The sequence below is a fragment of the Oxyura jamaicensis genome, chromosome 7 (assembly GCF_011077185.1).
Source record: "Oxyura jamaicensis isolate SHBP4307 breed ruddy duck chromosome 7, BPBGC_Ojam_1.0, whole genome shotgun sequence".
NCBI lineage: Eukaryota > Metazoa > Chordata > Aves > Anseriformes > Anatidae > Oxyura > Oxyura jamaicensis.
In genome coordinates, this window is record NC_048899.1 from 1,637,452 (window position 1) to 1,653,560 (window position 16,109).

Below are 16,109 nucleotides of genomic sequence, written 5' to 3' on the forward strand. Positions count from 1 at the left end.
TTTTCAGCAGCACAATTTAATCAAGATCAGGTGAATGAAAGATGTACACTGGTTTTAACAGTGTGCTCAGCCACTCCTTGTTCCTTGGAACATCTGTTTGCTTCAAGGAGGTCTCTAAGGTCAGGTCTCTCAGACTTAGTCCAGACTCATATCATGTAAAGTCAAAGTTTAGGACCAAATCTTTGTAGAAGCAGGATGACCTAATCCTACTGTGTCCTTGGGCTACTCCCAGGCTCCAGCTGTATTCAAGTCTTCCCTCTGCACTAAACAAGTATTGCAAATAACATGTATAGGTTCCCTAGAGATAAATAATACCACTGATTGCAGAAAGGCTGGCAATCAGTTCTGTTGCAGCAGATCAGAGTGCAACAACACCTGTACTGAAGCTCCATTGTATTGGCAGGTCCACACAGAGTAAGCCAGGGCAGAGTTGAACTGATCCTTGGTCAAACAAGCACAAAAGCTGAACACGTTTTAATCATCTTCAACTTACTACGATGTAAGTCATCTATCTGCTTCAGGTATTCTTTCCCAAGTTTCTTATTCCATATTAAGATAGGTTAAACAAATTCCACGAATTCTTATGAAGGTATAACATCACACACCTAATGAATTCCTTATATGTACCTAAAATAGCCCAAGGCTCATGTTCTCTCATGATTCAGACATCATCTGTCATTAAAAGCCAGTCCTGCTAGTTCTTCCCTGTCCTGGCCATGCCATCACCTAGCCACAGCTGCATGCCACTGTTTCCAGCAATTCACCTGATCCCTCTGCAAGCCAGTGCGAGATGTTTTGCTAGCACCTGCCAGGCCTTATTCTAAAGCTGATAAAAGTGATGAAAGCAAAGATGTAGCAGATCAGCAACATACAGTTTACAGTAATGATACATAAAGAATAATTGCTTTGCTATAAATAGTGGTTTTGTTATGGTCAGCCTCATGATGCAAAGCACCTGAGTCAAAAGGACAATCATGGTAGCTTGTCTCTCATGCACACACGCAGACACACACAGAACAATCCCTGTAATGCAGGTGAAAGGTATGAGGTAACAAACCAGAATTTACAATTTAAACAAGAATTCCTAGGTCACCTGTATATGGGTGTCCTAGGAGCATGTTTTATTTACAATACCTTCTCAGCAATACAAAACTATCTTGGATAAGTAAGGTTCCTGATTCTTCTAGTACCTGGGGGCTGGCAAGGAGTCTCCCGGTGGCAGGTGATGCTCTTCCTGGGCTGGGAATCACCCAGTCAAATGAGCTCATTTCCTGCCCAGCTCACATAGGCCTTCCTGCTGCTGAGCTGGAGGTGTTGGGTCCTCCTCCTGCCCTCCAGGGAGGTGCAAGGGGGAAGCTCTGGTTGCTTTTTCTCCTGGGGAAAAAATGCAATGTTTTATGATGCTGATGATTATTTGGGGTTTCTTTATGATTACTAATGAAGAGGTTAAAGATTAATATGTAAGCCTCTACAAAGCTAGTAAAAGTATCTAAGAACTGCCAGTTATGGAGAAGGCTGATGAATCTACACAACCAAGGTAAGCACAGCTTTCAAAAGGGTTTCTGCAAAGGTTTGGAGGAGGGGAAGGAGAACCACTGAAACAGGTGAATGCTGAAAAATAATATGCCAGCTGTTAAGTCTCAGACAAGTATTTAGTTTATGAGCAGCAACAAAACATGAAGCATGTGCAATATAACCTCTCAAAGTATGGAAGTAGTACCTTGACTCTTACGTAATTGCATATTTAATGTTTTTGCATATTTAATGCCTCCTCTGGCAAAAGAGGAGGAAATCAACTAAACTAGAATAGGAAGAAGGCTTTGTCTTCCATGCATGTGTAACGGCTAATAAAAAGTTTAGGCAACTGAAATTCTGACTGATATGAGCTATCAAATACTTCTCTGCACCTATTTTCTTTGCTCTCTGAAAAGAGTGTGCTTGCATTCTTTACCATCTCCTTGGAGCTGCTGTCTTCGAAGTTCACCGGCTGGTGGTTTTTCAGACAATCTGGCTGCAGGCTGTCAAACTCTGATTTGAACCAGCGCTGAGCTTCTTTCAGGTTATTTGTCATCTAGGGAAGGCAGTGGTAATTAGAACTGCAGAGAGAACAGTTAATGCAGGCTGTATTCCAGTTCTTGAGCTGTGTGAGAAAGGGCAGCATGGCATACAAACATTTACTCAAATCTCTCTCCTGTACCTAGGGGTAGGAGCTGACCAAAATGCTTTCTTTCATTGAGGTGAAGTGGGCGTAATAGAGACATACTAGCTACAAAGCTGCCCCACTTTTAGGAGAGCAATGAAGTCAATACAGTTCTCTTCAACACAGTGTAAAATACAGAGACTCTGGGGAGAGAGGGGGGAAAAAATGGAGGCTGAGTTCCACAAACTCCTGAGAAATATCTGGGAAGACTAACTTTTCCAGGAAACTAACAAGTGCCGTCGAAACATTATCCTGCTATCAAGTTATCTTTCCAGTCACAGAACAGTACTTGAATTGATAAGACCTCAAGCTGGGGCACCTCCATGCCTTTTTAATTTTAATTTATGCTGGTTAGTACCCTATAAAGCATCTAAGACCCTAGATTTTCCACCTCAAACTACTATAGTCATTAACACAAGTTAAAATAATCTGGCTGCTGCTGTGAAGTGGTACAAGGATAAGGTGATGCATGGACAAATGACTTCTCAGAGGATGGTGGTGAATGTGGTTTGGAATGATGTCACATGCAAAGTGACGCAAGAGCAGCTCAGGGGACAATCTACTTGGTCACACCACTTTATTTGATTAAGACAGATATACCCCCAATTTAAAAATAATAATAATAAAGCTGAGGGAAGCTCTTCTTAAAAGCTCTGCTAAACTAAATTATTCATGTAAGAGATGAAACTGAAATCTTAAAAGTAAAAAACAAAAGATAAACACCACTTAGTTACTTTGGAGTTGACGAGGTAAAGAATGTTCCTCCTTCTTTACCAGAGACCTATATTTGAGATTCGAAGTTTTACTTGGTGCAAATACTGAAACACCAACTTGTTACTTCCAATGAATTATAATTCTAATGCTAACTAGTCTCACCTGTTCTGACACCATACTGGCTTGTTTCAGTTTTTCTATTTCCTCTTTACATTTCTTCAGATGTTGGGTTGTTTTTTCTCGTATCTAGGTAGAAAAAGTAAAATTTCTCTAGGAATTTTTTCATGGTACAAATAAAAATCTGCAATATTGTAGAAGGATTCTCAAATTTTTACTGTAAGTAACTTAAGAGATTTGTTTTTTAAAAAGAATCTCTCTAAAGTCGGCTATGTAGTGAATTTAAGTTGTTACTCAGTCTTTCTAGACTGGAGTAAATACACTGAGATTTGCAGGAACATCCCTGAACTGGGATTCAGAGTCTTTCTACCACTTCTTTTACATCCCCAGAGACTTTACATAAAAATATTTCCACAGCTGTCTCACCACATATTCATGCTGCTACCACTTTACCTGATGCTCATTTTCCAACTGATGCACTTGCCTTCTCTCCACTTCTAGCTGGGTCTCCAGCTGCCTGTTCTGCACTTGCACTTTATGTTGTTTTTCCAACAATATTTGCATCTCACTACGCAGACTCTTCAACTCTGACACAAATTGTTGGGTGTGCTGTGCTGAAGACGACAACACAAGAATTACATTCTAATAATTGTCAGATCGGTCTCTTAAGGGAACTGGTCAAGAAAGCTCACCTGTTCATAATTCTTCTGATAGTCCTCCTTTATTGCTTCCAATTCTCTCAGTTCATTTTCAGTCTCCTGGAAGTTGTTGAAAAAGGAACAAAACGTCAGGAATTTCTCAGGATGTTACGTTGGAACTATTCCTGAAGTTAAGATGACTCATGCCCCCTTGTGGAGATGGGAACAAGCAGGTGATGAAGTTGCCGAGGAGCTTAGATTCTCACTTGGGATCAGGTACTAGTCAAACCATAAGTTTTACTCCCTACTAAGAATGGGAAGGGACTAATCACTAGACAAAGCAATCTTTGGTCCAGTTGATCATTAAATAGACTATCTACAAAAGGATAAAGTATGTAAATGCTACTATAAAAAAAACTGGTGGTGGGGATATGAAAGGGCTCTGTGGCATCATACTGGATACAGGGAGCAGGGAGGGATAGGACTGGAAAGGTTATGCAATTTCTATGCATAATATGCAATCTTACGTTATTGATCTGGTCAGAATTTTGGGGCAGAGTTAGTCTTATTTTCTGTCTCGCCCCACTAAAAAGGACTGCTGTTGTCCTTATTCAGTAGGAGAAAAAGGAGTTCTCGACTAGACTACCTGCGTCCACTGAAAAATGTGTACATACCTTTATTCTCCCTGCATTAGCTTTAGTGACCAGGCAACGTTTGACTTGAGCTCTTTGGCTTTTTAGCTTTTCCCTGTAACTGGATTAAGTCTTTTCCAGCTCTATCACTTTCTGCCGCAGCTCCCTGTTGGCACAGGAAACCAGCAAATTTGGAGAATGATTCTTGAAGAGCCTTCTTTAGCTAGGGGACAGGAAAAAGTGAGTTCACATTAACTGTAAAATAAGTTAATTCTCGACAACAACAAGCAGAGCATCTAATTGTTGGGCTATATCTGAAAAAAGCAACAGCACCTGGTGGTTTGAATTTTTTTAAATACCATTTTAACAAAGGAACAAAAAATGCATGCTGGGATCTGAGTTAGTACTAAGGTCATGCGGTCATGCTGAGTATTATGAGCCAGTCCACAAAAAAGAAGCATCCATCCTATAACATATCATGGTGATTTCTATACAACCTCAGAATATCCTTTTGAAGCCACTGGAATGATTGATATAGATGTTGACATGATGTACAATAAGGTAAATAGTGTTGCAGGATATTCAGTGGGACACGGAAGAAGTTAGACAGCACAGACATAGCTGTGTGTGGCCACCAAGATGTCTGTCTACCACATAAAATTTGTTGTGAACAGGTGTTGGATAACTCCACGATGAATGGAAAAGGAGATATTTGTTATGAGCTGCTTTTGTTCTGATGAAAATTAGACATTGTAAGGCCTTTTCCTATGGAAGCCACTCACTGAAATCTTTTAACTGTATCCCTTTTCACCTCAGTAGATTCTTGATGGGCAGCCTTCCTAGAAACCTCTTGTTCAGCATGGGACTGCTTCTTCAAAGTCTCTATGTTTTCTGTGTGCATCTTGTCCTCAGTCTTGATTTTTTTCCATTAACTGCTCCCTTTAAAGAGAAGAGGTGAATTCAGTTATTCACATGTACATTTAGTAATGCTTTACTTTTTAAATATGTGAATAGGATAGAGAATCCCATTAAACGTTTTTTAGATACATACTTTGCAACATTTGTTTAGAGATTGGAGTGGCTTTAAATATTTCATATTCCATTTATCTCCAAAGAGGTTTAAAATAGCTATACAAGGCTCTTTTTTTTGAAAAACTTTGACTCCAGGAAATTAGATGGCTAAGCCTGTTTAGACAAGGATAAGAAGGATATTCAGACTGCACCAACACTTACTTGCTTTGAGGTTGTACTTACTGGTGTTAAGTTTGGATTAGAGGATTTTAACAGCTATCCGATGTTCTCCTTGCTCTACCTACTACAGGCTGCTTTAAAGTAGAAGTGATATCTGCTATCTTCATGGAAAAGGTGCTTTTAGAAATACCATAATGACCCTGAGTAAGCAGCACAGCAGAACAGGTTCAGGAGTCATTACAGGAAGCGCACATTTCTGTAGCTGTGTGTGAGACTGTCATACTGCTGGCTCAGCGTACAGTCAACGCTGATAGATAAGAACCATAAAAAGCTCTGTTAGTAAAAAGTAATGTTTTTCCTCAGGTATAGTATCTTGACTCTGGTCTTACCTGCAGGCCATCAGCTGTTGATGCTCAGCTTCTTTACTTTTCAGGTCATCCTGAGTGTGGATCAGCTTACTCTGCAGGACATTATTGGCCTGCTGAACTTCTTCCAAACAAAGAGCAAGTGTCTTTTTGTCCATTCTAGCAACTTCTAGTGCCTTAGAAAGTGGTTCCAACTGTGCAGTAAAAACAGATCAGATTTATATTTACCCAAATTAAAAAGTTTACACAGGAATATTTTCTTCCGTTCCCAGTCAGTATCAGGTTACAGGAAGTAAGTCTGTTTACCAGCTGTCTCATTACAAATGTCAGGCACCTAGATGGGAATACTTATGAAGCCAATCACTAAGTAGCTTAGTCAGAAAATCAGAACTTGTCATATAACCATGACTCCCCTGGAAAAAATGTTCTTTGGTTTGTGTTTGGGTTGTGAGGTAATTATTTTTAAGCTAAGTATTATGGAGGAGAGCTGGGGGGAGAAAGCACCTTCCTGGACTTCTGTTCCTCCTGCTCCCTCTTCTTTCAAATAAGAAAAAATAAAAGGCTTCATGTATATTTCAGGAATCTCTGTCCATTTTTTTGTATGCAGCTGCAAATTATAAAACCTTCACCTGTGTTAAGGAATTTTTCTTTTCAATGAGTTGCTTGCCACCTTCAGCACCTGGATAATGATTTTTCTGTTCCACAGCCAAAGGCTGATGGTTTTTTTTTTTTGCCTCTGTTCATGTGAATGTGTCACACCATGCTGTCCTCACCAAAAAAGAAAAGATAACTGTCTCGACCCCAAAAATGCAATGTTGGTTGTTACTATTGAAAAACATGTTCTCTACCTGGCTGCTGTGCTGCCTTTCCATGGCAACCAGTTTGGCTTTCCAATTCCATTTCTAATATCTGTATTTTCTGCTGACTTTGGCTCCTGAAAATGGAAATCAGATAAACAACATATAAGTCAACTTGTGCACATCTCCTCTGATGTGGTAACTATTTTCAAGTCTGGAGCTCTAGCTTAACTATAGTAAGTTTTGCCTGTCACTGAAACTAATTTTTTTTAACCTTCTTTTCACAAGATGCATGATACTGACAAGCCAAATCTTTACAAGTGCAGTTCTTGCAGCTATAGCCACAAACATTCAGTGTATTATGCTTGTTATAGTAAGTATGCTTCAGCGTGGCAGGAAAGGATATAGGAATTGTTCAAGCTAACTTCTCCTATACCTTATTAGCCAGAGCATGGGAAAGGTGCCAGTCTTCCACTTCACCACTCTGCTGATAGACCAGAGAAACAGAATCAGCTTCATTTACCTATCTTTTCTGTGGTTGCGTCCTTGTGTCCCAACTCTGTTTGTACTGCACCCAGAACTGCCTGAATCTTGCTACGAGAAGCTAACACATGCTCCGGCATCGTTGTCACCTTACTGTTATTGTCGTTTGCTGCCTCCAGCTGATGCTGCAAGTTTGCCATCTGCAGTACAAGAAATCATCAGGCATATTAACAGGAAATTCACCACTTATTACTTTGATTCTTTTATAACTAACTAATACGAAGAGTATGCAATGGTTCTGATCATGGAAAGCGTTCCCTCCAAGTACATGAACTTTTGTTCTACCTGTGTTTTAAGTCCAAACTGTGTAGTACTGTTTTTTGGAGGAGGGGAGTGGGTTGGTTTTGTATTTTATTTTTTTTTTTATCGACAGTTCCACTACTTCTGAACTCTGGGCACCTAGGAAATGCCACAAATGCACAAAGCTAGGTTTCTCAACAAAATCAGTTGTTAATTCTTATTTTGTTTAGCCTAAGTTTTCACCTACGTTGTTTTCAAACAAAAAACACATGAAAGATTTGGTCCTTGTCAATTTTCAGCCATTTCTTCATTGCCATCAACTAGTTAATTGAAATTAACTGTCTCTATAAGTTGCATGTCATAGTTATCACTCACCACATTAAAGTTTCCTTTGTTAAGCCCAGTAGGTGATGAAGTTTTCAAGAATCTTGGTGAGAGAATATCTATTTCATCCTCCAGTTTTTCTCCCATGTTCTTTACAGCATTTAACAGAATTTTCAGGCAGACCATAGGATTATCTCCACATTCAGAAGCAGAATTTCTTGAATGTTTGTATTGTTCAAAATGAACTTGGTGTGAGAGTGCAAGCACGTAAATTGGATTCCATAACTTCTTCTTTTGAGCCTGAAACTGACCTAGCATTATGGTCAGAAGACTTCTGCTGCCAAGACCTTGCTGGAGATTTTTTTTATTTTTGGTGCCATTTCCACCACAAAATCCATCAGCTCTCATTGGCAGTGTAGATGAGAGTACAAGAAAAAGTGAGAAATTAATTAAATACTCTCCAAACCACTTATTTACTATAACAAATAGATACTACATTTTATTCCCAAGTTTATGTTAATTCTAGAAGATATCTTGTCTCATGTAAAATGCCTTAAGGCACACTAAGCAGTATAAGCTCTCTTCTGTGATACTTTCCATAGCATGTTATCCAAACCTGCACTTTCCCTCTGTCTCAGCAGCATCAAGTACATCTTATATGTACAAGCTTGGTTTCACTGTCCAAGATAACACAACTCTTCTCTGTGCTTCTGTCCATTACGACTGAGTAAACAGACTGAAGCAGAGTAACTACCTGCCTTACAGCCACATCACTAGACGAGTATTATCTGCCACTATTTGTTCTCTAACTGGAACTAATGATAAATCGAGAAGACTATCGTTATAATTCTGTAACCTGTGTGTTTTCTAGCCTGAAAACATGTAATAAACATGAGGTTTAGCTGAGCTCCCACAGTTCTCATATTTTAATGAAAAAGTTCTGTTTTCATCTGGAGACTAGAATGCTAAAGTTAACATTAAATGTGTTCTCTGCTCTTCAGGAAAAGGTGTGTTGAATCTGATTTCTAATGGCTATGTGAGTATTGTTAGTCTGACCCTAATTCTGAGGAGTAAAAGTTCTCAAAGTTGTTTTACCTTAGTGTATTTGGTCTCTGTGGCCACAATGCACTTGCAAAGCTCACTATTATTTAAACGTGCATCATAGGAGACGCCACAATTCTTCCTCCTGCTTCTGCACTCCAGTTTTAAGAGAAGTGTGACAAAATAGCTCAGCTTCTTTTTAGCGAAGAAAGGGAAAAGCATTAGCTTGAATACAACACAGAAGCAGAGTGATATAGGAATTCTTCTTTGCCCAGAGCAAATGTTTTATTTTTAAGTCCCATAGTAGCAGAAGCAGCAAGTGAAATGCTTTTAACTTATCTTTCCATATAATTACTTCCAGATTAGAATTAATCGCCTTGTTATAATTTAAATATGTTTTGGATCACTTTATTCTGTCACTACCATGAGACCTAGGGCTATTGCATAAATGCAGCTTTCTCTAATAACCACTACACATTCTATGCTGTTTTTAAAAGAACCTCAGGAATTTCTGCACCACTGCCCCAAATTCTGACATAGGTCACACTGAAGTAAAAGCTTCACCTCCAACACCTCGTTTACTGTCCAGCTAAATAATATTTAAGAAAGCTTATGTACACTGCTTATTTTTGCTTATCACCACAGTTTGCCTCCCTCCTTATTAATTCCTATATTTCATAAATTTTCCATGTTCCTAATCTTTCAGCCAATTTTCTACTTGTATTTTTTTTTAATGCCTCCCGGTGGTTCTTAGCCATTCAACTGTTTTTGTCTATTAAGTAACTTACATATCACAAATCCTAGAGATGCTACTTCAGGATCATCTTGCCTTGATCTGTCATCCAAAGGCAGTAAGTGGTATGAGCCAGATCAAAGATGTTTTTTCTCAAAATAAAGTGTGTAGTGTCAAGCACATAAACAGAAAGACAAATAAAAGCTTCCCTCCAAATTAAGTAGTGAAGAGCTCAGGTTAAGCAGTCATCTATTAGCTGAACATTTAAAAATAAAAAATAAAAAAAAATGGAGTTTCCTATGTGAACTGACAAATAGGATACTGACAGGTACCTGAAGTTTTCCTTTGTCACAGGACAGTTTATTCCTGCTGTCAGTCAGCTCTGCCAAGACCTGTTGTACCTGCTGCTGGGCATACTGAGGAAAAAAGATCAGAAATTACCATTCTGTAGGAAAAATAAAGTAAAAAACAACAAAAAAGGGTTTTCAGTGTCCTGCCTCACTGACCATGACTATTTTACCTTTTCCCTGTTGCTTCAAGTAGATATTTTCCATCCCTTACACGTCTTACCTGTTCATATGCCCATGCAGCCATATGTTCCAGTAGCCTCTTGTTCTTTTTTTTTCCTACTTCCAATTTGTTCTTTCCCTGTGTTATTTCATTTCTTATTGTCCATATCTGTCAAAAGAAATATTACATCCTTGTTATCTAAAGTCTAGATTCAAGTAAAGACTATGCATCTTCAGTACCGTTGGTCAGAAGGTCACAAATCAACTCTGAAGTTCAAAAATATCTACCGAGCTGTCTTGTCCTCATTCCCTCTTCATGCTCCAGAGAGGAGGCATTATAAGTCAAAATACAGAATTAGTAGGAAATAGGAGAGTATGTCACATTTGCCACTACAATAGCAACAAATTATCTTTCTGAAAGCAAAACTAGTATGTAAATAAGAATTTTAGTTAGGAGGGTCCTAAAGCAGCCTTCAAGAAAAAAACTTCAAAATATTTTTTTGTACCTGCTGTTGCAGATCTTCATTTTCTGACAGACAAAAACAGAAACATAATCATGAAGATTCTAAAGGTGCAAAGGAATATAAATGTCCTACTTGACAGAGAAGCAGTCGTTCATGTCCCGTCTCTTGAAGAGGACACTTTCAAAAAAAGCCAAGTCAATTAAGTATTAGACTTTCCAGCCTTAAGCTTGGGTAATCAAGAACAGTTATCTATTGATTGTAGACTAATTTCCTTCACTAGAATTTGTTCATTAGCTTGTGTTACCCAAAGGCACTAAGTGTTGTCGCGTAATTCCCCATTGTAATCAGTTGTTTCGTTATACTTTATTTACATTCTAAAAACAGTTGAAGAGGAGCTATTCTCATTACCTGTACTTTTTCTGCAGTTTCTCAAAGGGCAGTCATTTTAGACTGAAGTTGCCCGTTCTCTTCATGTTGTTTACTACAAGACATCTGTGTGTTCTAAAGGGCATTTAAAACAGAACATCCCTTAAAAAATAAAAAATGTCATTTAGCCAGGCACTTCAAGAATATCAAGTTTTTGGTCTCATCCTTATTTCCTTTAAGTTACTGCCACATGACTGTGTGCTTTTAAGGACCAGACGTGGCTCCTATAGTGCAAGTCTCTTGCCAACATCTATCTTAAAATAATAATCAGAATAGTACCTGCTCTAACTTTGCTTTTAAAGCGGCGGGTGACTTCATATCCTTCTGAGCTCAAATTTTTTGCCTCTGCTATAATTAATCTCGATGCTTCTGAACTTAAAAAAGGTCTTCCTACTACAAGTGGTATAATTCCCAACACAAAGAATCCATTCCCAGCCCTGCAAGACTTCACATCTGAGCTGATCTTTTACTTTATCTTCATTGAAACTTTCTCTTTCAGAGACAACTGGCAGCACACGTGGTTCATACAGAGGCAGTAAGCATACCTCTCCCCCCATGTAGTACCCAGCTGACCAAGGTCCTGATTTTTCTGTAGTACCAGTAGTAATGTTTCTCTCTTTTCTACACAATACTTGTGCTGTCATAACTGTGTTTTGTGGTCAGTTCTCGTGGTCCAGGAAAAACACTCATATCATTGTTTTGCTATTTCAACAGAATATGAGAGTTAATCTTTCAATAAATATGTAGAGCAACCCTTAACTGATAAAAATAATTAATAAAATCAGACATTCAGCAGTTAATAGCCTCAGCTGCATTTGCCCACAGAAAAATTATGCCTCTAAAGTGTGGTACATTGGGAAGGCTTCAAGTTCTCCCCATTCTCATTTCTATGTAGCTATTTTCCTCGGCAGTGCTTGTTTACAACTCACTTTTGCTTCTTCGTCAAGCTGGGAATGATACAGTTCTTGGAATCCAAAGACTGAAAAGAATGTCAGGACATGTTCTGTTATCTGTTTGGTCATTTAGAAAGGTGACATTTAATGTTTTAGTTTAGTTATTGAATATGCCGCAAACAGATAAGTTTTCTAAAAAATGCATTGTTCTTTGATACTTCTCTTTAACTTCAGTATTTCAGCAAAATTACTTTTGAAAAATTTATTCCATAAGTTAACTGTATTGTACTTAACTTTGGTGTGACTATATGCTTAATTTTAATCTCCTACATACACCAGCTCTGAGATCGCTTGTCTAGCGTGTATGAAACTAATTTCTCCTGAGTGTACAAAGAGCCCATACCTGACCTTACAAGCTTTCGTGCACTAACGGATAATGACAGGTCCCTGATTAAAACACAGACCTAAAAGTTGAAGCATTTTTGGTGGAATTTGAATCAACCTTCCCATAATAGCTAGCCTCTTATTCTGCTGCCTAGCTTACTGAAAAAAAAAAAAAAAAAAAAAAAAAAAAAAAAAAAAAAAAAAAAAAAGACGAGACAATTCAGCATGACCAGGGTAGGGAGGGAAATCTAGCCCAAATGTTAGGACACCCAAGGTATCACTTGCAAAGATGTGTCAGAAGTTCTTTCAATTAACAAAGCCTCGATCAGCAGGAGTATTGGATACAGAAGTAAAGAGAATGTGTATGCCCCACTCAAAATTGTCACTTGAGAGGTACTTTAGTCATGAAGGCGGAAGAATTAAGTCTCCTTTCCTTCAGTTGAGACGTGCGTTGTTGAAATGCAGCGGCCTCGGGGCCCGCCGGGAGTTGTAGTTCCCGAGTTCCCGCTCTCCGCGCGGCGGCCCCTCAAGCCTCCCCCGGCGCGGCCCGGCCCGGCCCCTCATGCCGCCGCCTCCCCGCGGCCGTGCTGGAATCGCGCCTGTGTGGGACACCTCAGCGGGTCGGCTTGCTGCCGGGGTGCCGACATGGAGCACGCCTTCCCGGGGGTTGTAAGCCTTGTGAGCGTGCAGCCCTTCGGTACTGACCAGCAGCCTTTCACGGTTATGGTGTCTCCACCACGCATCTGAGGCATTAATTTTCTTAAAAATGTACCACTGCAGCCTGCTGAGGTCCGTTTTAATGCAGGGAGCAGACCTGGCTTCGTAGCCTCGTGGTTAGAACATACAGCAGTGAAACTGGAACCGTGCTGTCTGAAACACACTAAAACAATGCTGTGAACATTAAGCATCAGATATTCTGAGGACTCAAGTAAAAGTATTTAAGACAGCCATACTAGAGATGTACAACTTTCTTTTCACTTTTGGCAGATCATCTGGCTTCCGAGAGGCTTGAAGCCCATGCATTGAACAGGGCAGAAGAGCACCCGATTGCCAGTGGGAGATGTACCAGCTGCAGAACACCGGGGATGGGGCACCAGGGGGGCAGCATCCAAATACCTTTCAACGACCTCTCACTTGGGCTCATCTTCGTCTGAAGCTTCAAATATGTTGAGGTAAAACACACCCGGGGTGAACTGGCTTGTAGAGTACGTTGAGATTTTATTGGAAATTAAAAGTAGATTTTATTTTTTAAAAAAATTTGAAGTCTATCTGTAGATGGCAGCAAAGAGCAGCAGTGTTAGAACATCTAAACTGTGGCTACACATTTTATAATTTGTGCAACTGCAGCTGGTGGATGAGGGGATCGAGTGCACCCAAAGTAAGTTTGCAGACAACACCGAGTTAGGTACGTGTGTTGATCTGCTTGAGAGTAGGAAGGCTCAGCAGGAGGATCTGGATAGGCTGGACCGATGGTCTGAGGCCAACTGTATGAGGTTCAACAAGGCCAAGTGCCGGGTCCTGCACCTGGGGCACAACAACCCCAACCAGCGCTACAGGCTGGTTAGTGGTTATAAAGCTGCCTGACAGAGAAGGACCTGGGAGTATTGGTTGACAGTTGGCTGAATATGAGCCTGCAGTGTGCTCCGGCAGCCAAGAAGGCCAACGGCATCCTGGCTTGCATAAGAAACAGTGTGGCCAGCAGGTCCGGGGAAGTGATTGTCCCCCTGTACTTGTCTCTGCTGAGGCCGCACCTCGAGTACTGTGTTCAGTTTTGGGCCCCTCACTACAAGAAGGACATGGAGGTGCTTGAGCGAGTCCAGAGAAGGGCTACGAAGCTGGTGAGGGGTCTGGAGAACAAGTCTTACGAGGAGCGGCTGAGGGAGCTGGGACTGTTCAGCCTGCGAAAGAGGAGGCTCAGGGGCGACCTTATTGCACTCCACAGGTACTTAAAGCAGGCTGTAGCGAGGTGGTGGTTGGTCTATTCTCCCATGTGCCTGGTGACAGGATGAGGGGGAATGGGCTAAAGTTGCGCCAGGGGAGGTTTAGGTTGGATATTAGGAAGAACTTCTTTATTGAAAGGGTTGTGAGGCATTGGAATAGGCTGCCCAGGGCAGCCCAGGGGTGGAGTCACCATCCCTGGAGGTCTTTAAAAGACATCTAGATTTAGAGCTTAGTCATAAGGTTTAGTGGAGGACTTGTTAGGTCAGAGGTTGGACTTGGTGATCTTGGAGGTCTCTTCCAACCTAGATGATTCTGTGATTCTATTAATACTGACAGTACCTTGTCTACTGGAAGGTGTCCCTGTCCATGGGGGGGGGGGGGTAGTGGAATTAGATTATCTTTGATGTCCCTTCCAACCCACAGCATTCTATGATTCTATTAATATTTTGCATTTTATGGATGGCTATAATTGGTTTGATTTTAAGATCTTTTGGCATTACTGTTTTGTTTTGGAGGAAGACTTACAGCTTTTCTGAGCAAAAAGGATGACACTGAAGATGGGTCTGCACTGCATTTGATCACTAATGTGTGTGTAAAAAAGAGATTCTCAGATGATGTAAAGCTGTCATTGCTCCACTTGAGAATCCGCACTGGGAAGACTTTTCCTGGGGGATGTTGCCAGGAGAATTGTGAAGAAGTGTGGGATGTGAGGGAATTTAAAGATCACCAGGGAAAAGGGGGATTAAAAATGATAAATTAAGTCACTCTTAAGTTTCTCACCCAAAGATGCATAAATAGCATTGAATATTAAAAGTAATATTGTTTTTATGGTATAGTATTCAGGCAACTATTGATGTTGTCCTTAAGCTGTTCATTAATCGGAACACATTGATACAATGGCAATGCCTAGCATTATGCAGTAGAATACTGTGTATATGACGTGAGAACATAAAAGAGCAACTGATATGTAGGTCAGATTGAAACTGTATTTCAGAGATGCTTTTTGAGCTGAGCTAAGGTAACAGTATTTGACAGAAAGGTAGTTAATTCTGAAGGTACTGTATAAATTTTGTAACAAGCAGATCAAAAGGTATACTTAATTTGCTTGTACTAAAAGAACTGATTGATCTGAGCTTCTTCACATTCGTTATTTTACTTTCAGAAGTGGCTGTATAGTTCAATAAGAGTAACTTCACCTAAAAAAATGTAGGAGTAAGAAGTATACATCAAACCCTCTGTAGCATGTTTTCCACAGTTTAAAAGAACACTGTGATAAAAGAAGTGAATGCTGAGGGCTGAAATTAAACAATTTTGTGTCCTTTTCAGCTGCAAATATCCTCCCTGACAGTTTCATGGTAGTCTTCAAAAATAACCCAAAATGCTGTTTTATTTTATTTTTAATAGTGTTTATATGGCAGTAAGATTTGGGGCAGGCACCATGATGATGACAGACCTCCTACTTTTTTCTCCAAATCAGTATCATCTCCTCTATAATTTGCCACCTACGTATATGCCTGGTGGAATTATCAGCGCTGCACAAAGTTGCAAGCTGAAGTGGGATGTAAGCATGTTTTTTAATGTGTGGTTAATAACAGAGGTGTACTTTTGTTTCTTACCAAAACCCCAGTGCTTTGTGTGACATACAACAGATCACATATCTCAATAAAACTTTAAGTTATACACATACTTAGGACATTTTTTGTAAATTATACAAAAAAATATATCTGATAATGTATATAAAGATGTCATTATTTTAGCCATTTTATGGCTCTAGCTTGTTGATGGCTCCAATCGGCTTTTCAGTCTTATTTCCAATTTTTCAGGGAATAGGATTTTCCGTAGGGAGTTTTTCCATATTCTAACAGAGCTCACTGCTTAAAGGTGCTGTTACATTTTATTTTCCTGTAATGTCATTTCTTTTAGTTTTAGCCTTTTTACTCTTCTGATAATTGATAAT

General features: G+C 39.8%; 2 protein-coding genes across 2 annotated transcripts in view; one reads left to right on the forward strand and one right to left on the reverse strand.

Annotated features, from left to right (window-relative positions):
• The first annotated feature begins 1,313 nt into the window (after nt 1–1,313).
• HECW2 (HECT, C2 and WW domain containing E3 ubiquitin protein ligase 2) overlaps nt 1,314–16,109 on the forward strand; it is a 197,307-nt gene continuing 182,511 nt past the window's right edge. Inside the window, exon 1 of the mRNA XM_035332233.1 lies at nt 1,314–1,537. The gene's annotated coding sequence lies outside the window, so the exon portion shown is untranslated. The remainder of the gene's footprint in view (nt 1,538–16,109) is intronic.
• On the reverse strand, nt 1,578–7,421 carry CCDC150 (coiled-coil domain containing 150). The gene is given in 9 exon segments (XM_035330843.1): nt 1,578–2,071; nt 3,077–3,160; nt 3,485–3,640; nt 3,724–3,789; nt 5,745–5,799; nt 5,882–6,051; nt 6,706–6,751; nt 6,753–6,791; nt 7,171–7,421. Coding segments are annotated over 9 exon segments (1,053 nt in total). The 5' UTR covers nt 7,338–7,421; the 3' UTR covers nt 1,578–1,801.